The sequence below is a fragment of the Tupaia chinensis genome, unplaced genomic scaffold (genome assembly GCF_000334495.1).
Source record: "Tupaia chinensis unplaced genomic scaffold, TupChi_1.0 Scaffold000350_1, whole genome shotgun sequence".
NCBI lineage: Eukaryota > Metazoa > Chordata > Mammalia > Scandentia > Tupaiidae > Tupaia > Tupaia belangeri.
Window position 1 is genome coordinate 7,345,646 of NW_006159844.1, and position 27,066 is coordinate 7,372,711.

Consider the following 27,066-nt stretch of genomic DNA (forward strand, 5'->3'; position numbering starts at 1 on the left):
CTAAGCTAGGCACTGTGTGCATATCTTATCTGTTTGGTTGTCAGAAAAGTCATGATGCATTTTTGCATAGAAAAACATGTCATAACTTTCCCTATGACCCAATAATTTTCACAGCACTCTGTGCAGTAAGAATTGTTACCGTCTCTGTATTGAATGACAGAAGTTGAGAGTTTTAATAAATGCCCCAAATCACTTAAGTAAGAGCAGATATACAAATCCATGTAAAACTGATTCAAAAACCACCAGTTTATATTTGAACTGTACTGGTCTGTTTTCTTACTGGTCTTCTCCATTTAGAGTGTGAAGGCTGAGACTCATTACTGAATCCCTGTATTTTCTCTAGTCTCTAATACAGATTATACACTTGGTAAATATTTATTAAACTGAAGCTTAGTATTTTTGAATTTATTGTCCCATTTTTCTATATCCTGTCCATCTAAAATAATTAATATTATAACTATTGGGTCATCAAAAAAGTTATGGTGCAATTTTGCATAGAAAAAACTGTCATGACTGGGACTAGCAGATGATGTAATGGTTACATTGCTGGACTTCCATGTAGCCGATCATGGTTCAAGTCCTGGGCCCGGTGGCTTAAAATTCATGCTGGGCACTGTTGTGTTTGAGTGCCCAAAATCCTGAGAGGAGAATGGAGGAGAAGGGACTGCAGTGTGGCCAACCCTTCTTGGGGGGGTGGGGGGGATTTCTTGCTTTTTGTCTTTCTGCCTCTCCAGCAAACACACACGCCCTATGGTAAAAAATAAATAAATAAAATTTTTTAAAAAAATTAAAAAAGAAAAATATGTCATGACTTTTATGATGACCCAATATAAAGCCCCCATTTACTATTAACACCACTTTTAGTCTAACACACAATGGCTTTCCTCCAAAATAAGAGTTACCTCAAACCCCTACACCTTTCCATACTTCTTATGCTATTTCTTTGTGAATAATGACATGTTTACTTTGCAATTCAAAGTTAGCAATGTGAAAACAAAAACAAAAAAAACAGAGGAATATGTTTCTGCCACAGTGGTACACCATCATGAAAATCCATGCGCGAGGTTCTCCCTTCAGATTGTGACGTACAAAGGTGCCGTTTTGGGGATGGCAGGTGATGGATTTTGTGCAACATGCCTCAGGAGAATCAGACATGCACTTCAATATCTTGAAAATGTACTTCATAGTGATGAACAATGGCTGGTTTTATCTTTGAGTATAAAGGCATATCACATTTTAGATTAAAGGAAATTTTTATTTTAGAGTCCCTTTATAAATGCTACTTTTTCTAATTGTTTCTAAGTTGCTAATGAGGATATTCTGACAGTTCCTAAGGTTTTTAAGAAAAGGAGTTTCATTCTCCAAGTGAAAATACACTGTTACTATCAATTTTTAAATTTCATTTGAGATAATTTACACTACCAAATATAAATAACATAATGTAAACAACTTGTGCTGTATCAATGAAAATAATTCATCCTAGATTTTACTTATTTTTTATTTTAATTAATAATAATATTTATTATTATTATTATTTTGCCACCGGATGTGTGTGCTCCCTGGACAGAGACAGAAAAATAGAAAGTGAGAAACCGTCTCCCAGGAAAGATGGCCATGCTGCAATTTCTTCTCCATTATCTGCTTGAGATTTTAGGCATGTACATACACATACCCAGCGTGATTTTCATGCTGCCAGGTCTCAGACTCAAACTGTGATGGTCATGTGGGAGTTCAGTGCCTTACCCATCAAGCCACCTGCTGCCCTGACTTATTGTACTTTTAACCTGAGAATTTTATTAACAATATTCCTATATTCCTCTATCAATAATACCCCTGATAAGCATTACGTTTTTTCTTCAAAATCTGCACAATGAGGATAAATGTTGGCACAGCAATAAAACATGATTCTCTGTAAGGCTGATCCACATGGAGGATCTGGGTCCATGTCTAAGTTCCCGAGTGTGCTGGGCATGTGCAGGCCCATGATTCAGGGCTAGTTGAAGCTAGGGGTGGACTGAAGCATGGGATCCTGCTGGTGGTGCTGTCTCTGCCTCTATCAGTCTTGGGAGAGATGAATAAACTTAAAAACTGCCCATTATTCTGAAGTATCCAACATACAAACAGAAACACCAGTAAGTGATTACCTAGCACATTCCATATGCCAGGTTCTGTCCTAAGCACTTTTAACTACACTACCTCCTTCAATCCTCATAGCATGCCTGCCAGGAAAACTTCCACTATTTTCTTCATTTCCAAAGATGAAGAACTGAGGCTTGGGGAGGGCAAGAGACTGTTCTAAGTCTACAGAATTTATAGGAGAGCAAGTTAGGAAGTCAACTCAAGTTGGTTAGATGCCAAATCCATACACTTCATGAGTCTGCCATACTCTCTACCATGTCTAGAGGATGTGGATAAAGACCGAGCTGGGATCATGGCAATGAGACAAAGTCCTGGTTCTGAGGTTAACGAGGACTTTGCCTGGTAGGATTTACCCAGTTATTCTGTTATTCACTGCCATTTCCTCAGAACCCATTATATGGAAGACTCAAATTTTATACTCTGAATATATTAGTATAATTACTGGTTCAGTCCACCTCTGAAATATATAGGAAGCTTAAGTGACTTAAGTGGGATTTGGGCTTTTTAGAGACGTTTCAAGGCTTATTTTTCCAGACTGTGGAAAATTAACAGCCCTAATGTCCCATTTTGTTTTTACATACAATGAGTTAAAGCAGCAGTGGTTTCTCAAATCACACATTTTAAACTTTCACAACTCTATTATCTTCTCAAAATCATAAACCTGATTCTATATTGCCTGGCAAGTTAATTTTAAATAAGTTATACATTTCCCCATGAAGTGAAATTCAAAAGCAATACAATATCAAGTGGCAACAATTTGCTACCACCCCCTGTAGGGGTCAGTTTTTCCATTTTGAGAATTGAGATCTTTTTTTTTTTTTGGAGAGATTTTCACTGTAGGGCGCGTACGCTCGCCAGACAGAGATATAGAGACAGAAAGCGAGAAATCACCCCCCAGGGGGGATGGTCACGCCACAATCCCTTCTCCTCCATTCTCCTCTCGGGATCTTGGGCACGCACGCACACGCGCCCGGCGTGAGTTTTAAGCCACCGGGTCCGGGACACGAACCACGGTCGACTACGTGGGAGTCCAACGACATAGCCATTACGCTAACTGCTGGTTCCCGAGATCTTGACAAAACATACGTTCTTGAGATATTGTGAAGACCAATGAGATAATTCTTGGCAAATGACACTGTGATTCTCCAATGAAATCAATTCCCTAAGTATGAAACATTAATCTAGATACAAAATAAAGGCTAGGGTCAGAGTTATGCCTACTTCATCAAAGCCCAGCAACTTAGAAGAAACGTATCCTGCAGGTGAAAGAGCCGATTGATACACTGATATTAGTTTCCCACATTAGAAAATAGACACTTCACATCTCTCATAAATCTACTTCAAAAGTTATGATTCATTCATATTTCAGTTTAAACTCAATCACTTACTAATAGTACTCACGAGTTAACTTTCAACCTTGAAAGCTTTTTCCCAAATGCCAATGCTGGTATCTTATTTGAGGAGGGGATGTGGGAGAAATGAATAACAGACTTGAGAAATTTCTGGTTTTCATTTCTGTTGTTTTTTTTTTCCTAAAATAAAAATACTACAATTTTTACTTCTGATTGTTTTACAGCTCAATTGATAAGGTGTGTTCCCTTTTTTTGTTCAAGAAAATTTAAAAGCAACTAATTTAAATATGCAAAATTATCTTGAGTTGTTCATACGTGAACTTAAAAGCCGTGCAACACAGGAAAATTAAGTAATTATGCCTCCAAGTTATTTACTGCAATTAAGCTCATTTATCATATGCAAATTAGTGCAAACTGGTCTCATTAGTTACTAAATTACTCAATATGAGCTGAACAATGTAGCACTCCAGTTTGTAATGAAAAATCCCTGTAGAGGCAAGCAGTATCAATTAAGCTAATTTGCATATGCAAATATATTCACTAACTTTCTCTTTTTCTATATTTAGTTTTACATTTTCTTACAATTCTGAATCATAAGAAAACTATAGGGTCACTCACCTTTCTGTCCTTTCTCTGTTACAGCTAAAGGAATTAATTCAGAACACCTCTATTACTTGAAATTACTATATTTTATTTTAGTACTGACGTCCAGGAGAAGAATAATTTATCAACAAACACCATTAGAAATAAAAAGATACAACTTCTTAGAGATGATCTTTTCTTATACTTGTTAGTTCCAATAAAATAAATACAGATGACATCTAACTCATCAATTAAACAGAAAACAAGGCCCAGCCTAGATGGTGCAATCTATAGTACACCTAGTCTGCAATACTAGACGTCACATGATTGTCCAAGGTTCAGATCCCTGGGTTGGCCTGAAAACGTATCTGAAGTGTTTGAGTGCCAAGGCCCTAAGGAGCTGAGGGCTCGGGAGGGGGCTCACAGACAGCAAGACTCTGCCAAGGAAGATATTGTCCTACTGTCTTGCATGCACTATTATTTAAAAAGCAGCATCAGAAAACAGACTTCAAGGCATCACTCTCTTTCACAGAAATCCTTTGAAATACTATCAAATGTGAAAGAAGTGTTGACTTGGCTAGGCAGCATCTTAATAATAATCTGTATCTTTGTATTAGTCAGTTTTTCAACTGTTTAAGGCATATAGGACTGTCTTTGCCCAGATGTTTGAAAAGTATCAGTTTACTGTTTATTTTCTTTTGCTAAATGAGATTAAAGTAGGTATCAATAACAGCAGATTTGGCATTTTCCACCCCCACATCAATACTGTAGCTCCTTTTGCTTATACTTCCAGTATGTTTCCTCTAACATAATCTTGTGCATAGTCTTCTACAACTGGCTGAGTCTTGGAAACATAGCTCTATTGTGGCTAGAAATATTTGAAAAACTAACAAATCTGTAACAAGGTACTATTAATTATAAATCAATAACAAATAAGATACTATTTATTTCATATTCCTCATTACATCAACCCAAATTGTTTTTGAAAGTATTTCCAACAGAGAATCTATATGTTCTTATCTATAAGTAATACTGCAGGACCAATTCTAGCACATGTCTTCAACCAATCTTCAGAATAAGATTAACAATGGAAATGTAGAAACTTCAAGATAAATCTTGACCTGACTTCCTTCTGTATCTCCCTTGTAATAGCCTTTGTAACCCACAGGCTCTTCTTTTATTTGAGGTATGACTATCCTGTGTTTCATTGTTGCAGGTGTTGAGAGAAATTAATTGGTTGAGGTCTGTGATGGCACCCATCGCATCCACACAAATCTTCTATTACTTTGCCTAACCAATAGAAAATTGAAGTTTCTTCATCTCTCCTGTTTTTAAAAAAATATGAGCAGGGTCTTCAAAAAGTTCATGCAAAATAAGCAGACCATTTAAGAAACACAAAAATGGAACATTATCTGTTGATAACATGTATGATAGTATCTTGAACTGGATTAATACACAGTGCATTCATGATGGAAAATTCACTTTGCATGCTGTAATGATATACAGTGATTGAATGTATAAAAAGAATATATATAAACTACACATGAATTTCAACATTTTTGTACCAAAATAAATTTACACTTTCCTTTTTCCACAAACTTTTAAAAGGCTCCTCATAATGCACTTAATGAAACTGTCTTCCTAAGGTCATCACCACAGGCCAGAGTTCTACTACGTGATCCATGCCAAAGTAGCTATTTCCCTAGTTATGCCAGGAAAACTAGGCAATTATGCAACTATGCAATGCGGCTTTTTCTAATCCTCTCCTAGTCAAAAATCTCAGATGTTACAATCTTAGAACGCTCTTGGAGGTTTTTTCTGGGTTTTTCTCTAAAGCCCTGCCTGTGGGATTCTCCTTGATTATACGTTCTAATACTAATGCAAAAATCCTTATATGGCCAGAAATAACACAAAGTCTGTTATATAGATATAGCTGGAGTCACATAATATGGCCAAGCACAAAACTGACACAAGCATACCATACTTCTGACATTATCTCCACTTAGGGCATTTCTTATACTGTAGAATATTCAACTTATTAGGATTATATTATCCAACTCACAAAACTTCATTTCTTTTGGGATCCAAAGAAGTTACGGTTAACAACTACTCTTCATTCACTTTATACATGTATGATGCTTATTATTAGTGACATATACTACACAATGTCAATAACAATACAAATATCTATCCATAGTTCCAATACAATCTCCTGACAATGAATACAAACATGAACCATAAAAATCACCCACATATTAGGTTTTAATTGAATTGTTTTAATACTTGTGAAGTACGTAAAGCAGTATTACTATGGAGTATGCAAAAACAATATTGCCACTGTACATAATAATTATATAAACATATTTACAGAATGAAAAAAAACCCTTAAACCCTTCTGGTAAGGGCATACCAATAATTAAGATACTCCATTCATAAATTTGGCACCTAAGGGAAAGTCATTCCAGTAGTTAATCTTATGACTTACAAAGATGACATTTCTTACCATTTTGTGTTTTTTTTTTTTAACTTCATAAGGTAAAATAAATATTCTATTGGGTTGTTGGAAAAGTCAAGACAGTATTTTTTTTTTTTTTAATGCACAAATGCATCATGACTTTTCCGACTACCCAGTATCTGGTCTCTAACCTGGCAAAGTAAAAAGAAATACCATTCATTTTTTTTATACTAAGAAAATCATGTAGTGGGAGCAATAATGCCCTAAGAGAATTTTTAAAGCAGGAACCACATTTATGCTTAGTTATGTGTACTATATTCAGGAAAATCCCACATAATAATCTCCTAAAGTTCTTGGGTTTTCGCTTAGCCCACCACAAGATGTACAATTCCTGATCTTAATCCCTTGCCTTTCCATTCCCCATTTGATGTGTAAAAGTCACAGAAGGCTACAGCAAACTAAAATGCCCTGACTCAAACCCACTAGACACACTTCGCAGCCCTGCAGTCACAAAACAGACGTCCCTTGAACCCCCAACTGTCCTGAAAAGGTATTTCTGTTAAAGAAAAATCATGCCTGAAACAGCAACAGCTTCACTGGGACTACACTATCAGGCACAACAGTCGGCAGTCAGGCCCAGAGTTACACAACACACACCCTGAGTCTTGGCCTGCTGCCCTTCCCTGGCAGTGGATCATTACACTGGAAACTGATTTGGCAAAAGTTGATCTTGCACTGATAGAATTACCACCATGTTTAATTTCTTTTTCCTTCTCTATGAAAAAGTAGTCAAATTTTAAGGTATCTACCAAACTTTCTTAATGCTTTCTAAGAAAATACATGGCTAATTTGATGTACACAACGAAGGCATATTACAACAACAAAATGGATGCGCCCAAATTACAAAGTCCGTCCTCTTCCCCCAGCTCCAACTCCTTCATGCCAAAGGGGGCTGACTTTGTGCTGCAACGCTGAGGGCCCAGGGAGCAGAGCCACATGGCACCAAGCACACTGGAGCCGCAGGCAGTTTTTGAACCCCATACACTGGTATCAGAATGACATCTATTTGCCTTTCAAACCAGTTCCCTAATCCTCTTCACTTCAGTTCTAACTGCCATAATGCTTTCCGTTTACCACCACTGTCTTTTTTTTTGGAGAGATTTTCACTGTAGGGCGCGTACGCTCGCCAGACAGACAGAGAGAGACATAGAGACAGAAAGCGAGAAATCACCCCCCAGGGGGGATGGTCACGCTGCAATCCCTTCTCCTCCATTCTCCTCTCGGGATCTTGGGCACGCACGCACACGCGCCCGGCGTGAGTTTTAAGCCACTGGGTCCGGGACACAAACTGCGGTCGACTACGTGGGAGTCCAGCGACATAGCCATTAAGCTAACTGCTGGTTCCCTCACCACTGTCTTTTTAAATGCCCATATCATTTGGGGGAAGTTTTGTACTCTAGTGCTAGCGTCTCAGGTTCTAATTTAGCTATGTTATCTAACCAGAGTGTGACCTCAAGTTGAAGATTTTTAAGTCTTAGTCTACTCAATTTTAACATGTACATAATCATATCATCTAGATCATAGGTACCTTTTGTGAGTACTCAGTGATTTTATAAGAAGAGAACTTAGCACAACACATAAAACTCAGTAGTAAAAACTCAGTATGAGCTAAAATCCATCTGGACTATGCTTTCTAATTAAAATACATGCATGTGCATTCATGTGCACACCCCAGTTGGTATTTGTTTTAGAAATGCAAATTTCTAGATATAAGCAGAACACCCAATAGCAGGAAAATGGTTAAATTATGATACATCCATAATAGGAAATGGCATTTAGCCATTAATAATGAAAAACAATCCTTTCTTAATACAGACATGACCACAAGATATTGATTTTGAAAAGACTAATTGCTAAGCAGCACATAACTGGCCAAATGAGTTAGCTTTCCATCCATTTTCGAGTAGGCACAAAATGGCCCTGTGAATCTGACACATAAACATAATCTCAGAGCACGAAGAATATAATTTTCCCTCGACCTTAGCTTCTTATATCCCAATTTTCTTTACCACCAACTTCCAGATTCTCCCCTTTACCTTTTATCCCCTTCAGGTTTGCCTTCTGCACCTAATATTTCACTAAACAGCCATTTCATTGACAAAACCTATGACATCTCTTCAATGTTTGTGCAGAGAAGGATTTATTCTCAGCTACCTTGGCATCATTAACACTCCTTCCTTGAGCAATATATTATCCTATGGTTTCCTCTTCAATCCTGTCTCTTCCTTTCTTATCTTTACTTGCTTCTTAGTAATGACATACCCCAGAGTTACCTCTCTTTAACCCTCTCTGTGCACCACATCATTTCCATGGGTCTACAGCTCATCACTTATTTGAACTGTCATTCATCTGTATACTGCCAATTAGTAATTCCCAGCCATATTTTCAGCACTAGCCCTGATGTTGCTGTAGAGGGTCAGATACAGGTTTCTAACTGCTTTCCTCATAGTAACTTGGCTATTGAAGAGAGTATCTCTTTCATCTTCCCTCTGGTGACAGGATATTCAGACAGCTAGTTACATACCTCGAAAACCTGTGATCATCATATCTTTTTTTTTTTTTTTTTTTTTGGAGAGGTTTTTGCTATAGGGTGCGTGCACTCGCCAGACAGACAGAGAGAGACATAGAGACAGAAAGTGAGAAATCACCCCCCGGGAGGATGGCCACGCTGCAATCCCTTCTCCTCCATTCTCCTCTCGGGATCTTGGGCAGGCACGCACACGCACCCGGCATGAGTTTTAAGCCACCGGGTCTGGGACTCGAACCGCAGTCGACTACATGGGAGTCCAGCGACATAGCCATTCTGCTAACTGCTGGTCCCATGTCATTATGATATCTTGTCATGTGGTAGGACCATGTGTGCCCATGATTCTATCTCATTCCCTATCTGCTTGTCCATTCACAGAGCTCTATCTTGAAGATCATCATCTTCTCTCTTTTAGACTGTTGTAGCAATTTCCTAAATGGTCTCTTTCTATTGCTCCTTACTATTCAAAGACTTCTTAGACAGAAAGAAACCAAACGCTTCTCTTATAACTCTCCTGCATGAAAGCCTTCTCCATGGCTCATCACTGGTTAGTAACTCATAGTGAGCCTGGGTTGGCTCACTAGGCCTTTCACAAGGTGGCACATATACTTTCTCCACCTTCATCACTCTTATGGGCACACAACGCAGCCACTATGCCAAATATCTTAACACTCACCAAACTAGGTCTACTTGCTCTCATGCCTTTATATGAGATGTTCCTTTTCATGTACTCCTTGCCTAATAAAGTTCTATTCACCCACCAACATATTTGAGATGTCATCTTTGATGCTTTGTGGCAAATCTAGAGCCTTGCTCCTTGGTTATCGAAAAAATACTGATGTGTTTTTTCTATGCAAAAGTGCATCATGACTTTTCCAACAACCCAATAGTTTGTAGCCTCATAGTATTTGTACTGAGTGATGTTCCTCATTTTCTGAGGTCTTCTGGTTCTTCATTCCTCAAATGACTGCAAGATAGTAAAAGACAGCAGTCCTGTTTGGTAAACTTTGTGTTCTTACTAAGTATCTGAAACATTCAGGAGTGGGAAGTGAATAACCATAAACTGTAAGGTTAGAGACCATAACTTCACCTTACTGGCCACATACAGGTTTTATGAAATACTGTCAAGTGAAAGAAGGGTAGGAAAGAGGGAAGAAAAGGAAAAATTCATTCCAATCACCATGAATTGACCAGATTCTACCTTGGATACTCCTGAAACAAAATGCAAAAGCCATCCTATCCTTGCAGAACATTGAAATATTGTTGCAAATGAAAAAGATAAGGGTCTAAAAGCTCAAGAGTTTCCCTTCCAATTAGGCAAGATAACTACTGAATAATAGAAATTAAGCTTCTACTTCTTCCTAACCCTTTCTTGCCCACAATTCTGTCATTTAATTTACAAGTATATAGTTCTTCCATGTCAAGAACACTGGTGTTAAAACCAAATGATATAAGGAGTCCTAGTTTGTAGGGCAATTGTAAGATTACTTACGTAACCACACTAGGATGCCTGGCATTCTTGACTCTTGAACACATTCCTACCAAGTCACTTACTGACGGGACTTCAAAAAGTTCGTGAGAAAATGGAACTAAAGTACAAGTTTAGTCTGGTGCAAAAAACTATAAAAACTATGAACCATTTCCTTGTAATACTCATTTCCCATGAACCTTTTGAGTACCCTATTATATCCCCTTAAAGCAAGGGCTTTAAACAAATTCCAAATGTGACTTGCACTATTTAGAAGTTTCTGATACAAAGGTGATTTTTTTTTTTCCTCTTCAATTTGCACCTGTTTCTCTTTTTTCTATACTCTGGAGACAGAGAGTGTGTCTGTTTTTCTTGTTTTGTTTTTGTTTTTGTTGTTCATATGAAGTCTCCAACTGTATAGAGGACATTAATCTCCCCTTTAAGTCATGTGTTTTCCAAATTAAACCTCCCCAGGTCCTTTACCATGCTCTGTGTAACATGATGGTTACCAATGACATCCAGTTTTCTGTTTCTTTTTTTTTAATTGTGGTATCTGAGCAGAGTGTACTCAACCCAAATTAGAGAAAGCTTTATAGCCTCATTCTAGATCCTGTTTTCTTAGTGAAGTATAATGTTGCATTAGCATTTAGGTCAGTCATTTTATACATATACACTGTGCATGTGTGTGCATGCATGTATCTGAGCTGATGTGCAATTCAAACTGCTAAGTTTTGGGTTAAAGTCCTTGCAAATTTTAGAGTCATGACTTCCAGAAAAAATGTCAGAGGATAATAACTGGGGTCACTCTTTAAACTATTTCTTTCATTGACTAGGTCCTAGGTACTGGTTTCTTTAGAATATAAACTGAATAGTTCTGAAATACATTAGAATTTAACAATATATACAGCATGGCCTATATAAAACTTACAATTGAGATTCTGAACATAGGATATAAAGAATGAAATTAAAATGTGAAGACCTAGGGAAAAAAATAGCCTTTCTGTATCCTTATAACTAACTTATGGTATTGCAAAGACAATTTAAAGTTTCATGTACATGACAGAGTAACATCTTCCAAGTTGTGTTTCAAGAAATATCAGTTCTATGAGATTTTAACAGATACTAATGGGGGGAAAAAAAGAAATACAGAATAAATAAAAAAAATAAGGCAAGACTTCTCAAGGCCTTAAATTGGCAAATATGAATTGTAGTATCTCTGATCTGGTAAAATATCACAATTACCTCTAAAGGTTGTTAAAAATCAAACTACTGGACTTCAGCAGGTAAATTCGATTCAACAGGTTCGGGTTGAGACCCAAGGATGTTTCCTTTAAACAAGTTTCAAGTGATTCTCAAACTGCCACCAAAATAACTGCTTTAAAATGCCACTGGGATTTGATTATGAGCTAATTTTCTTGGAGAATCTGGTAAAAGCTCCTATTGTACATACTTTAGAGGAAATACGTTAGTTTCAATACTCTTTCTGACTATCTAGAAAAGCCCTATGAAGACTCAAAATAGACAGAAATCTGGAATTTACCTTCATTTCCTGAAAGTTTATCTAAAAAAACCATAACCACGTTTTCCAAATATTCAACATGTCTGTTTCTCAATTTTACGCAAAGAAAAAAAAATGTAGCTTCTATAATTAAAATAAGGTTTGACCATGTTCACATTTATCCTAAAAGCAGAAACAATGTAGAACAATTAGCCATGGATGAAGGCAGAGGTGTTGAATTGATGGCACAGTCTTAGAACAAAACAGTTTTCAGTAAGTGAAATGAGTGTAGGATGAAGTTTCACTAGGGCTAAGTAACTACAGTCCCATCCTAGCAACCCTCATATTTATGTCATGAAATTCACTGACAAAATCAATTATTGTCCATCTCCTTTTATCTACAAATAATCTTTATCATTTCACTCTGAGAACTTCCTAATTTGGGGAGAAAAACATTAAGGTTGGAAGCACATACGAATACACACTCAAGCAAAGAACTGAAATTTGGCAACACAGAAATGTGACAGTACTTTCACAATAAAATTTTTGCTCCTCTGAAAACAATAAAGAACTCCAAAGACATACACATACATCCACTTACAAATACAGCACACACAATCATTCTGAGAACAGCCATTTACTATACATTGCGTATCAACTAGATGGTGCAATTAATCTAAATTATTACAGCACAAATAATACTTGCCCTCCCTTTCTCATTAATAGTCTCTCAAGGGATGGCTTTGTAAAAAGAAAAGAAGAAATTCATAAGAATTTCAGAATTTCAAGATAAAATAACATCAGTCAAATACACAGCTGAGATTTTGTTTTGTTTTAAAAAAAAATGTTAAAAAAGACTAAATGTAAGGATTTTCTCATTAAAATATAAGAAAGTTTCATTTTCTTTTAAAGGTACCTGCAAAATGTGACTTCCCAAATGTGCTTCAAATACTTCAATGGCTAGTGCACTGGGGCTTCTCCTTCGTTGTGCACCTATAACTTGAAAAAAAAGAAAGAAAGAAGAGAAAAGAAAAAAGAAAAATTAAGCTGGGGCTCTGAGTTCATACCTTCAGCTTACTTTCTAACTGCATCCCCACCTAGTTGCTACAGCAAGAAAAATCGAAACACTACCCGGTATTGTGTTTGGTTCTGAGTTGTCTGCCCATAAGCACAGCCCAGGTGAAATTCACAACTCAAAATATCAACTTCTAGAAACATTAAATAGCCACATCTAGACATTTTTTCCCATTATTTTTGTATTGCTTTTTTTCTTTAATGGAGTAAAAATATATAAAAGATCAGATCCTTTTGAACTACTACATTGTTTTTCTTTAAATAACGTTATTTTTAAAGCATTGCATACTGCATTCCCCCAGAAGAAAACTCATTTCTCAACTAGAAAAGAACACACACAAAACTTAGGTTTTCTAATGTAATAAATAATTGTATCACATTTTAATAAGCTCAACATATCAGATGAGAGATTCTCATTAATGACCATTTGTGCTAGTGTTAAATGTCCAAGATGCCTGGATTTTTAATATTAACTGAATATTAATGGGTAAATAAATATTCCTAGTCAACTGACAAGAAGCCGGGGTGGATTGTTGGCCAGACTGTGCCTCAGCAGCTCAGACTGTTTCATTTCTAGAGTTCCTGAATACTCCTGTCCTCCTGCTGGGTTAGGGTCAGCCCTTCTCTTCCTGATATACCCCACACACTTTGCTTGTAAGCACCTGTCTCTCACGGAGCCCCATAATTCTTAATAAAACTGGGCTTAGTGCATCACATTTGTGGAATCTAGAATTCAGAGTCATTCCTTTACAATTTTTTAATGGGGTGCCCATTTGTTCTCAACCTACTCTTTAAAGTATTTATTTTTCTTTTTTCTTTTCTTTTCTTCACTCACTCTCTCTCTTTTGCTTGTTATTCTCTAGCATCTTATAAATCTGTTTGCAGTGATTTATAAAAGAAAATATTCCTATCTTTTCTGTATCTCCAACAAGTATATTTTTCAAGCCTTCCTTCTTTACTTGAAATTTTGTTACAAACCTCTGCTCACTCACCAGACACTGCTAATTGAAAATCAAATCAAAATCTCCTATTCTCTTACTTCTAAAAACATGTTCAGCTAGTTGAGGAGAAAATTCTCACAGAATGCTTCTAGGATAATTCTGTCTTTTCAGTTACTAAGTCAGTCACCTGGATCCATAGCTTAGTAATGATTTTAATATAAAGGCACTTAATGATTCTTATGCTGTGTGAAAGTAGGGCGCTTACCCCTGCATTTGTGAGTAAGTGTCTATAATGTCTGAAAGGCACTTTGAAAATACTATGAGTGTTAGGTATTATTACTGGCAAGAGAAAAATAAAAGGGGTAGTTTTTCAATGGAAAAATTTATAAAATAAAACTGAAGAGTGATTATCATCACTGAATATTCCAGCTGGAAGGGATCTTACAGATCTCCATCCCAACCTCCTCCTTTGCTTGAGAGGTAAAACACACAACAAATACTCTTAAAACAGAAAAAAATCAGATTTCTATTTTGAGATTAACCATTATTACAAGCACAGATATAAATTTTTTAAATTTTAATATTCAGATATAATTTAAGACAGTACAACTGTGCACGCACGCATTCCCGATTCATTTCCTATTCTAACATGCACATCCCTTCAAAACTCCTTTGGCATTTTTGCTAATGCAGCTGTCTTGCTGAATACTGTTTTCAGTTTCTAGAGTGTTAATTGCACATTATGGTAGCTTGGTGTGAATGATCCCACATGAATAAAATCTGCAGTCTTTTTTTTTTTTTTTTTTTTTTTTTTTTTTTTTTTAAGATTATGGGGGTGGGTGGCTTTTGAGAGAGAGAGAGAAGGGGGAGTTGAAAAAAAGTTCTAAAGTGTCCACTCTGTTTCTGAGGCAATAATTAGGATTCAGAAAGCTCTTCACTAATAGCTCATAATTTTTTTTGGGGGGGGGACTTAAGGGCTTCTAATTACACAGTTCAAAATAAACCACTACACCTCACACACACATAGAAATAGACTTTTGAGAACATGAACTATTCTATAAAGTTTTGGATCAAGAGAGGACCAGGAAACAAATAGCTCCCAACCTACAGGAGACTAAAACATCATAGGAAATATAATGAAAGTATTTTATTTACTAGGAGGCCCAAAAGGCTGGCCCAGTAACAAGAGATGGCATCTTAAATGCCTTCTAGAAGCAGACAGTTGACTTCAGTGGTGTGCACCGGGCTTATTCAAGCCTAGGAAATCTGAGTGTGTATCTTCACTCATGCTAACATAATATACAAGTATCTTGAAAGTACTTTCAGGCTATTCTACTTGATGGCATTTTTATGGCACTGGAACTTCTCTTGATTTATATGTTTTGCACTTATGCAGGTGATGTGGGGCTGTAATGACAATTCCTAATTTTACAGCCAACATAAATATGTTAAACAGGAGCCCATTATGCCCCAGTAGGAGCTAGCTTTAACTCTAGCACTATTGGTAACTGAATAGATGTTAAATGTGTACTTCTTATCTTACACTTACCCTATCACATTTGGCATTTTGAGAATGGAGACAATAATCGGGTAACTCAGGAATAATGCAAACAGAATAACTTTGTTTCTCCACATTAATCTCATTATGTTTACACAATATCATTAATGCCCAGCAAAAAAAAAAAAAAAAGAAAAAAAAAGAAAGAAAGAAAGAAAAAGAAAAAGAGAGAAAGAAAAAGAAAAGAAACAAACAAAAAACCCCATAAAGAACAAAAATTCGGATTGGCCCTGTAGCACAGTGGTTAAAGTGAGCCATATCCCACAGCCAAACAAAGTTTGACTCCTGGCCTCAGAGGCTTGGAAAAACACATTAGGCAATTGTGCTTGCATGCTCCAAATCCCAACAGGATAGAGAAATGGGTGAGAGGCGATGATGGTATGATCACACTCCACTTGGGGGGTGCTCTATCCCTTTCCCTCTCTAAGTACACATGCCCACTGGCAATTAAAACAAAACAAAACAAGAAACTGAATGAGGTCCACTGTCCTCAGAAAAGTAATGCATCATTTATGAAACACTCACATTTTTGCATTTTGGAAATAGTTTCTATAACCATTTGGTAGCTCAGAAAATGTACACTTACTATTGCTGAACAGGTGGGTGTTTCATCTGATATGCTGACCTATTCGTGTGTTCAATTAAAATAGACTACTCTTGAAATGCAAAGAATGCTAAAATGACAACAGACACAGAGGACATCGCTAGATAAATGGGACGTGTGCCCCATTGGCTATGAAGATTATGTCGCTAACGCACTGACAGTGAGATGTGAGAGCTGTGTAAGTAGAATGGCTTATAGAAACTGTTACAAGGGAGAAAGGAGATCGCATTATAGTAGTCTAACTTAAACTTCAAGTCAACATTTATGGAGTCCTTATGTGATATTAAAAATCTCTAATATAAAGAACCTAGTATAAAACCTAATAAACAGTCCAAAATAAGTTTTGAGCAGTTTAAAACAAAACTAGGTCCAATATATAATTATTAACAAATGCTACACTCATTAGCTCATGTTCTATACGGGTTGAAAAAAAAAAAAACACGCCTAGGGTTTTAAGAGATTTTAATGGAAGATAGATATATGTGTGTGCTATATAGGTGTCTCTCTCTCACAACTTTTTTTTTCTTTTTTAATCACCTAAGGAAGTTCTGATAGTTTCAGAAATCCAAAATGTTATGAAGAATCATTAGGACTGTACATTTGGCCTTTCTCTCATTAAAAATTAGAAGACATACTCTAAAGCATGTATCTGAAAAAATTAGCTTTGCCCCTTAACAACATCAGCAAAAATATTCTAATTTGCACTCTTCGGCACAGCCTCACATGGTGGTCTTTGAGAGTTAATTCAGTGCAGTAAAAGCCAATCCTTCTTTTGGGAAATAAACCACACGCTCCCAGTCATATTCCCAACCAGTACTTCTTACCTCTGCAGATGCACAAACAGATGCACAAGTGTGGGGAAGGCTGAGGATTAGTGCTCAGTGGGAGTTTGACCTATTCAGCCAAAAGGTCAGCTTGCCATGGAAGAACCCATTACAAAACGGTAACAGGACAGTTCAGCGGACACGTATAATGAAAGGGGGAAGTCACGAGTGCTCCTTGCCTTGTGTCCTGCCTTGCCCTTTTCCTTCCTAACCCTGCCCACCCCAGCTCCTCATCAGCATAGCTCACAATGGGAAGGTAGACCACAGGCAGGGAGTGACAGAAGGGCTTGCCCTTGAAGGGATCACTCGAAGATGATACTCAAAAGTGGTGGTGGGCATGATATTGTGAGGCAGGATTTCCAGTGGATTGCTTTAGTAAGAAAGAGTAGTCACTGGCAGATAGGGAAGACTATGAGAGAGTGCTCTGTCATCCCCACACACCCCCATACTGCGGGGGGCAGTACAACACCACGGGTGAATGGAGCCTTCTAGTGTGCAGTGAGCTTCTCAAGAAGAGGCTCATCTGTGGAGTAAAAGGAAGGGCAAGTTTCATGCCAGGTCACCTTTGATGGCTGTCCTCTGAATCCTTCTTCCAAGAGATAAGGATATCTTTCCACACTAAGCTTGGGGGGAGGGAAGACTAGAGGGAATCCCAGACATCACTCCCTGGGCTTTAACACTTAGACTACGTAAAGTCAGGGTCCAGGAAAGAATGGAGTATAGAATGCTTAATAAGTCTTTTCAGAGCTGCCAAAGAAAAGAAAGGGGATTTCCCTTGAAGAATCTCAATTAGCCTCCCTCATTGCAGGGCCAAGGAAACCAGGGAGGGATTTCTCAGGAGCCTCAGAAGTTTATGAGGTATGTGTCAATGTGTGTGTGTGTGTGTGTGTGTGTGTGTGTGTATGCATATAACATAGAACAAAATCTTATTTCTGAAACTGGCCCTTACAACTCTGTCTGCTGCCCAGGGTGAGAAATTTCATCCTTTCAAACTAAACTCCTCTGTGTTGTTGTATGCCTTAGATTCCAGGGATAGCTCAGGTTAGGAGTGGGAACACTGCCATAGGGCTGAGGGAGTTTAATCCACATAGCAACATTATCATGGAAACTCTTGGTGCAAGCACTGTGTGTGCAGTTTCATGCAATGTGTCATGCAACCTGGGAGCAAATAACAATGATGCCTTTTCAACGTACTTTCACCAAGGTTAGTTTTTGCCCTATACAATGTAGACTAACTAATGACCAGAAAAGAGAAACAGGGAGAGGCACTGTTAATCAGGATTTAATAAATACAAGGGGGAAAAAAAACTTCTTGTACCCAGGAGTAATATACTTTGTGTATATGTTCAAATTCACACTTAGAAAATCTTGTAAAATAAAAAAAACATTTTTATAATTTATATCCCAGAACCTATTAACATATTATACTACCAATTTATACAAAAGGGGTAGGTACTGAATCCCATAATATAATTGAAACTATAAGAAGTCTTATGCTGATTCAATTTTTTTGATGCAACACATATTTTAATTTCTTCCACAATTTAAGTATGGATTGAATACATTATAGAAAAGAAGTAGGATAATGTAACTGAAAGGGTTTTTTTGGTTGTTTGGGTTTTTTTTGGAGAGGTTTTTCGTATAGGGTGCATGCACTTGCCAGAAAGACAGAGATAGAGACAGAAAGTGAGAGATCACACCCCAGGAGGGATGGCGATGCTGCAATCCCTTCTCCTCTTGGGATCTTGGGCACAACACATGCACACGTGCCCTGCGTGAGTTTAAGCCACTGGATCTGAGACTTGAACTGCAGTCAACTACATAGGAATCCAGCAACATAGCTATTATGCCAACTGCTGGTTCCTGTAACTAAATGTTTTAATACTTAAAAAGGAATTTGTGAATTTGGGTTAAAGAAGCCATGTCTGCTTTTCTCCAAGAAGCATGTTTGTATTGTTTTAACTACTAAAGAACTAAGAAGAACTGTCCGAAAGATTTGTTTAGTCATGGAAGTATTTATCATGTGCTTCTCATGTTAAGGACTGTATTCACATGATTTTTGACATCTATTTTGTCTAATTTTCTATACAATAAAAGGATTCTCTTTTAAATGTACAATACCACACAATATCATTGTAATAAATCTTGACAAAACACAAGACAAAATTTTTATTGGGCTGTTGGAAAAATCATGATGCATTTTTTCATAGAAAAATAGAAAAATATGTCATAATTTTTCTGATGATCCAATAGTACAAAGTTTCCATTTTAAAGATTCAGTTAGCACACACCACCTTCAGACAGAGTTCCCATCTGTAGTTGGGAAAAGAGGAAAAAACCCTTTATCTAACAATCTGCAATTTACTGTAGGAACAACTATATGTCCCTCACAGGGACTACACATAGGGTGATTAACATTCTTCTTGGGAAAACCCACACTTCCCTTTGACATTGAAAGTCTTACAGCAGTGGGTTAAGCTGTTGCTTGGATTGACAGCTCCCGGAGGAATGACAAAGTCCTGACAGTCAACATCTCTGAGGACGGACCTGCAGGAAAATGTAAGCATAGTCTGCATTCTGGGCTGAGACTTAGGGGGTGGTGTATCAGGGGAATTGCCTGGTGATCACAAGGGGCATGGAGGAGGGCCCAGTCTAACAGACAAGAGCTTGCCTGTGTCTGATACTCCAAAAGTAACCATTAGCACTCCAAGCAGGACTTACATTTCACAGTAGTCATTACTCAATCATTCAAACGTAAATTATTCCAAAATAACAATGCATATAAGATCAGCTAAATGGCACAGGGCTAATGTGCTGCTCAAGAGAAGCCAGATCCCTCATGGTGACCCTGGTTCAAATCCCTAGCCCAGTCAGCCTGAAATATACCAGATATGTGTGAGCACAAAGATCAAACAGGCTGGAGGACCAGAGGAAGGGGATTGTGACATGGAACAGCCCAAGATGAGCACCAAACCATAGTGTGTTCTCTCTCTCTCTCATATGCATGAATGTACTCCCATGATTTATCACAAATAAAATTAGTTTTTATTATTTTTTTATTTTAAATTTTGCTACAGGGCATGTATGCTCACTGGAGAGACAGTGAGACAGAGAGACAGAAAGTGAGAAATCACTCCCCCAGGAGGATGGCCCTGCCATAATCCCTTCTCCGCCAATCTCTTCTCAGGATCTTGGGCACACGTGTATACACACACACACACACACACACACACACACACACACACGTGCCTGGCCTGAGTTTTAAGTTTCCAGGTCTGGAACTCGAACTGCAGTCGACTACATGGAAGTCTAGCAATGTAACCATTATACAATCTTCTGGTCCCATAAAATTAGTTTTTTTAAAAAAGAAACCAATGTTCCTTTTAATAACTTAAAAGACATTCAAGGGTTATCTGAGTATACTTACAGGTTTCAATACCTAGATGTCACAGGGAATGCTTTTGAACACAATATTTATTAAGTACTTGATTCACTGTACACAGTGGAAAGAATAAGAATTTCCTCTTTGTATTTACGAAATAAATAAAATGTAAAGAAAGTAATCATGACAGAAGTTGATTCCTGTCTATGGCTTCCCAGTAGCGAGATGGGATATGTGGGGTATGCGTCCTAAGTCTAGGCAAGTTTTCAGAGGGAGAGAGTTAGAAAGTGACTTCAGAAAAGAGTACTGAGTAGGAGGATCTTTGAGTGGTAGAGAGTCTTTATTTTTATCTAACATGAACTCAGCAAGAAAGACAAACTAATTTATTCTGGCTCCAGGGCTACGACAGCAAACATGACTGAGCCTCATGCTGAGGCTGGAACTCTGCTGGGGACTCAGGGTGGAAAGCTGGCTAAGACACAGTCCAGAACAAGGCAGTCCTGCCTCCTGGAAGGATCCAGTGAGCCACAGAGTGGGCAGAACAGACACCTGCCCAGGTTCCCAGCCTGAATGTATCCTGATGTCAGAAGGTGCTGTGTTTTCTAAGTACAATCTTGAGCGTCTAGTCTTGAACTGCTTCTCTTGTGACTTAAATTCTTCTCCAGTGGCCACTCTCTAAAAATCACCTACTCTGTATGTCAGGCAGGGACAGAACGCTCTCATGAATCAAACCCACAGTTCACAGGAAGACACCAAGTGCTATCTGACCACAGCTCTCAAAAGGAAAAATAGAGTGTATCAAATTTGGGATCTGAACACAGCACTGACTTTGGAGAGTTTATTACGCACCCTTTCACTGGTAGAAATTACCTTCCCCATGAATACACTAAGAATTTTTTGAGTACTATAAATTTTTAATGGAGGTTAGACTTGGTATGTGCTCTCGGGGAGGAAAATGATGATTATACTTCCATTTTGCAAAATGTCTTAAAAGCCTTGCCAATGTGTGCTGTTTCACTGCTGTCACTCCTCCTGACCTCAGTGGCACTCCAACAGTTAGAGGCACGAATCTGTCCAGTAGGAAGAGGACAGAGACTATCACTGCATCAGTGCAATGCCACTTGCACTTGCTGGTAAAAGGCAGAGATCCACATCTGTTATCTTGATTTTTTCCCCCAATCTGATCCCAAAGCTTCATGTTATAACATTTGTAACATCTGCTACAAATATTGAGGTAAGTCAGGCACAACCTTATTACTTCCAGTCTAATGCTCCACACATCCTCCGGGCTTTCCTGGGTCACTGATACGACAGGGAACTAAGAACGTTGGCAGTACAGGAAGCAGCCTGTGTTTTTGTGGGAGAAAGAAGGAAATGTCTGTGGCCCTCTGACTCTTCTCTCTCCTGTTCATTCACTCAATCAGTCATCTCCTCTCCCACCCCCGCCCTTTAGCTTTTAGAACACATCAATGGTTGGCAGTGTTCTCAGTATCTCCTTTCTGCCAAAAGAGCAGTCAATATAAATATTGCCACGAAGCAGTGGGGTGTTGGACTAAACGACACAAGGCTCTGTTGATGACAACACCTGCTACTGGAAAGTCACTCTGATCATTTTCCAAAGTTCAATAATCTCAGGCTGTGGTATTGTATTTATTAATCCAAAATTTAGTGAAGCCTTCTAATATGGACACTTTCAATCCCACTGACCTTGCTGTTAGAGATGGAGGCCAGGCCTCCATTCTATTTCTAGACATGTCGGCAGAAGGAAGTTAACAACATCCACACAGAACATTTGTGGAGCCTCTGCTCTGTGCTGGGCACTGCATCAGTGAGTATAAAAATGCAAAGATAACATCTTGACCCTCCATAAGACAGAGTCTAGTGGGGAGACTGACACTTAAGCAAATTAATAAAATACAATAAATGTGCAACTACCAATGCTGAACTCAGGAAGGGGACTGGGAGGAGCAGAGTCAGAAAAGAGCTCAGCATATGGCACTGCTAGAACTGGGATAAGTGAGAGGACATGAACTATGGACCACGATGGTCAGGGCTCTGGCAACTGAGCTGTCTGGAAACCCTAACTGTAAAAGTCTATTTCTCAATCTATCTAAACAGAGGAAAGTCTTTGAGTTTTAGAGTCAGGGAAGCCAAGTTTCTTAATTTTTTTTTTTTTAAATTGCTATAGGGCGTGAGTCTTCCCCCCGAGTGACAGAGGCAGAGAGACAGAAAGTGAGGCTGGGGACTCAGGGTGGAAAGCTGGCTAAGACACAGTCCAGAACAAGGCAGTCCTGCCTCCTGGAAGGATCCAGTGAGCCACAGAGTGGGCAGAACAGACACCTGCCCAGGTTCCCAGCCTGAATGTATCCTGATGTCAGAAGGTGCTGTGTTTTCTAAGTACAATCTTGAGCGTCTAGTCTTGAACTGCTTCTCTTGTGACTTAAATTCTTCTCCAGTGGCCACTCTCTAAAAATCACCTACTCTGTATGTCAGGCAGGGACAGAACGCTCTCATGAATCAAACCCACAGTTCACAGGAAGACACCAAGTGCTATCTGACCACAGCTCTCAAAAGGAAAAATAGAGTGTATCAAATTTGGGATCTGAACACAGCACTGACTTTGGAGAGTTTATTACGCACCCTTTCACTGGTAGAAATTACCTTCCCCATGAATACACTAAGAATTTTTTGAGTACTATAAATTTTTAATGGAGGTTAGACTTGGTATGTGCTCTCGGGGAGGAAAATGATGATTATACTTCCATTTTGCAAAATGTCTTAAAAGCCTTGCCAATGTGTGCTGTTTCACTGCTGTCACTCCTCCTGACCTCAGTGGCACTCCAACAGTTAGAGGCACGAATCTGTCCAGTAGGAAGAGGACAGAGACTATCACTGCATCAGTGCAATGCCACTTGCACTTGCTGGTAAAAGGCAGAGATCCACATCTGTTATCTTGATTTTTTCCCCCAATCTGATCCCAAAGCTTCATGTTATAACATTTGTAACATCTGCTACAAATATTGAGGTAAGTCAGGCACAACCTTATTACTTCCAGTCTAATGCTCCACACATCCTCCGGGCTTTCCTGGGTCACTGATACGACAGGGAACTAAGAACGTTGGCAGTACAGGAAGCAGCCTGTGTTTTTGTGGGAGAAAGAAGGAAATGTCTGTGGCCCTCTGACTCTTCTCTCTCCTGTTCATTCACACAATCAGTCATCTCCTCTCCCACCCCCGCCCTTTAGCTTTTAGAACACATCAATGGTTGGCAGTGTTCTCAGTATCTCCTTTCTGCCAAAAGAGCAGTCAATATAAATATTGCCACGAAGCAGTGGGGTGTTGGACTAAACGACACAAGGCTCTGTTGATGACAACACCTGCTACTGGAAAGTCACTCTGATCATTTTCCAAAGTTCAATAATCTCAGGCTGTGGTACTGTATTTATTAATCCAAAATTTAGTGAAGCCTTCTAATATGGACACTTTCAATCCCACTGACCTTGCTGTTAGAGATGGAGGCCAGGCCTCCATTCTATTTCTAGACATGTCGGCAGAAGGAAGTTAACAACATCCACACAGAACATTTGTGGAGCCTCTGCTCTGTGCTGGGCACTGCATCAGTGAATATAAAAATGCAAAGATAACATCTTGACCCTCCATAAGACAGAGTTTAGTGGGGAGACTGACACTTAAGCAAATTAATAAAATACAATAAATGTGCAACTACCAATGCTGAACTCAGGAAGGGGACTGGGAGGAGCAGAGTCAGAAAAGAGCTCAGCATATGGCACTGCTAGAACTGGGATAAGTGAGAGGACATGAACTATGGACCACGATGGTCAGGGCTCTGGCAACTGAGCTGTCTGGAAACCCTAACTGTAAAAGTCTATTTCTCAATCTATCTAAACAGAGGAAAGTCTTTGAGTTTTAGAGTCAGGGAAGCCAAGTTTCTTAATTTTTTTTTTTAAATTGCTATAGGGCGTGAGTCTTCCCCCCGAGTGACAGAGGCAGAGAGACAGAAAGTGAGGAATCACACCCTGGGGGCTGGCTATACTGCAATCCCTTCACTTTTTGGGATCTTTGGCACACATATCCTGTGTAAGTTTTAAGCCATCAGGTCTAGGACTCACACTGTGGTAGACTACATGAGAGTCCAGTGATACAACTATTACACCATCTGCTGGTTCCCTTAAATTCGTGTTTAACCCTAATTAGCTGGGTGGTCTTAGATCCATTGCTACATGATCCATAGGCTTCATGGACCTCCATTTCTCATTGTGTCAAAGGGGTTAATGCCTCTTAGAGCAATTGTGAGCATGTGACATGCCCTGCTCTTTAATTTTCCTCCTAGAATTTATTTACACAGTATCTGTCTCCCCCACTAGCGGGTTACCTTCACAAGTCAGAAGAATCCTTTTGTGCACTGCCTTGCAACTAGAATAGGGTCCAGAACACAGAAGGTGCACAATAAATACTCATAAACAAATGAACACACTAAAGCAGTGTCTGGCCCCCAAAAGTGGCACATATCACTTCTCTCCTTGTTAGGAAAAGCAGAGTCTGGGCTGAAGATGATTTTTCTCAGTAACTATCTTAAGCCTAATTTTAACAGGACTATGAGAACGTTTTTGCCCTGCATGCTACCAATAGCCCCTACCTTACCTATGATTTAATATCAGATCTACAATGTCCCTACAAACCCTCTGAGCCAACTGCAATCAGGGCCAAACCAGTGCAAACATTTCACATACACCTGGGCAAAGAGCCAGCGATTCACTGAGTGTCAGCAACTGCCCACTGAATTTTCTTTTGAAGGATTCACTCATGCCCTATTTCAGCAGTAATTGGCATTCGTTTTAAGATGTGGAATGCCTCAGACATAACTTGATTAGGTAAACATATACAGCTACCACCCCTGCAAACCCAAATCAGCTCTTACAATCCCACCAGCTTCTCTCTGATTCATAGAAACAAAAGTCCACACAGCAATAGTAACTGAGCAGGAAGTAGGTCTTGCTTCGGTAAGCAGACCAAAGTTTGCATTACTATTGCTATCTGCCTCTTTGGGACCCACAAAGGTTATGATTTGGGCAAATTCAAAAACCAAATAAGAAAAGTGAGCACTATTTGGAGTGTACTGATTAGTGAACAGGCCTAGCCCTGCCAAGCTGGGCTGGTCTCATGCACAATGGTAACACATCACTCAAAATAAGCCAGATGCCACGTGTGACTGTGGTTCAAATGCCTTGTCAGGTCAGCCTGAAATGCACTAGTTACACAGGCAAGTGACCGGGATCTGACAGGCTAGGGGGCTGGAGGAAGGGGCTCGTGGTCTGAGCAGGCCATGTGGGGCTGCTCCTCATCCCTTTCTCGCCCTTAATCATAGGCACTCTATTATGAATAAAGAAAAAAATTGTTAAAAGATTGTCAGACTTAGACTAAATAACACAAATATACTTTCACATTTATCACCGCCATGAAACATAGAAAGACAAAAGACAACTTGAGGTCCTTCTATTTAAATTTAAGACTGAGCTCAAGCCGTTTTCTATCAGAGGTCCTGAACATATTTCTTTCTTTGAACAACAAAACTGCCACTCAAGCAATGAAAAAAACCTTCTTCCTAACACATGATTTAAACACAAAACTGCATGTACCATTACAGAAATTCTAGAGAGCCTCTGACACTCAGCTGCAGAGCCCAGGCCAAGAACTCTTGCTTAAGATAACAGTCAAAGATCTGCATATACCCTGTATGATCAGTGGGACTGAACGACTGATTCGGTGAGTGAATGAGTAAGTAATCAAATGAATACTCAAATGAATGAATGCAAGGAGATTCAGTCAAGAGAGAATGCACAACTAAAGCAGACACTTGTATTCTGTGTGGAGACTGGGAGACTGAAAGCAGCAGCCAGTTAGTGGGTTTATTCACAAAAATTGCCTTGTGGAATTATCCACTGCTCCTCCCCTTCTAAATGCAGACAGAGGGAGGAAAGGAAAAAGAGATAATGAAGGTTTGCAAATGAAGTGGGTACAACTGTGCAATCAATCAACATTTTCTGAAAAAGAATCTGCACTACTTGCCAAAAATCTGAACTGAATAACTGAACCGGAATTCTGATGAGAACGGACTTTGCCACTAGCCAGTCATTTTTATTTGTCTTCCAGCTGTCTTGCTTCTCTTTTCCAGGAAGCCACTAGTCTCCAGTGTGCTGGATTCAGGCATGGGGATTTATTTAACTACACTCAAATGCATATTTCACGCTTATTCTTTTAATAGACCTATACTGAGTGTTCACCCTATGCCAGGTATTGTGTAAGTTGAGGATGATATGATTCAATTATTCATCTAAATATTTATTGAGGGCCTACTAAGTGCCAGGCCTAGGCCCTTAAACTGGGGACAAAGGAAACAGATAAAAATGCCTGTATGGAGCTGACGTTCTAGTGGGAGAGTCAGATAGCTGTAATAATCATCTATATACCAGAAGCAGTTTGAAGAAAAATATAGAGGAAAGGAGAAAGAAGTGGCAGGGATTTGTGTATTTGACAGGAAGATCCAAAAAGGCCTGAGGATATCGTATCTGAGTTCTGAGGATA

At 38.8% G+C, this 27,066-nt stretch overlaps 1 protein-coding gene across 1 annotated transcript in view; it reads right to left on the reverse strand.

The window, feature by feature from the left end:
• Positions 1-27,066, reverse strand: part of NPAS3 (neuronal PAS domain protein 3) — a gene marked incomplete at its 5' end in the record, with an annotated part of 831,631 nt that overhangs the window by 481,825 nt on the left and 322,740 nt on the right. The window contains one exon of the mRNA XM_027773383.1: positions 12,998-13,080. Coding sequence (XP_027629184.1) covers positions 12,998-13,080 — 83 coding nt within the window. The remainder of the gene's footprint in view (positions 1-12,997; positions 13,081-27,066) is intronic.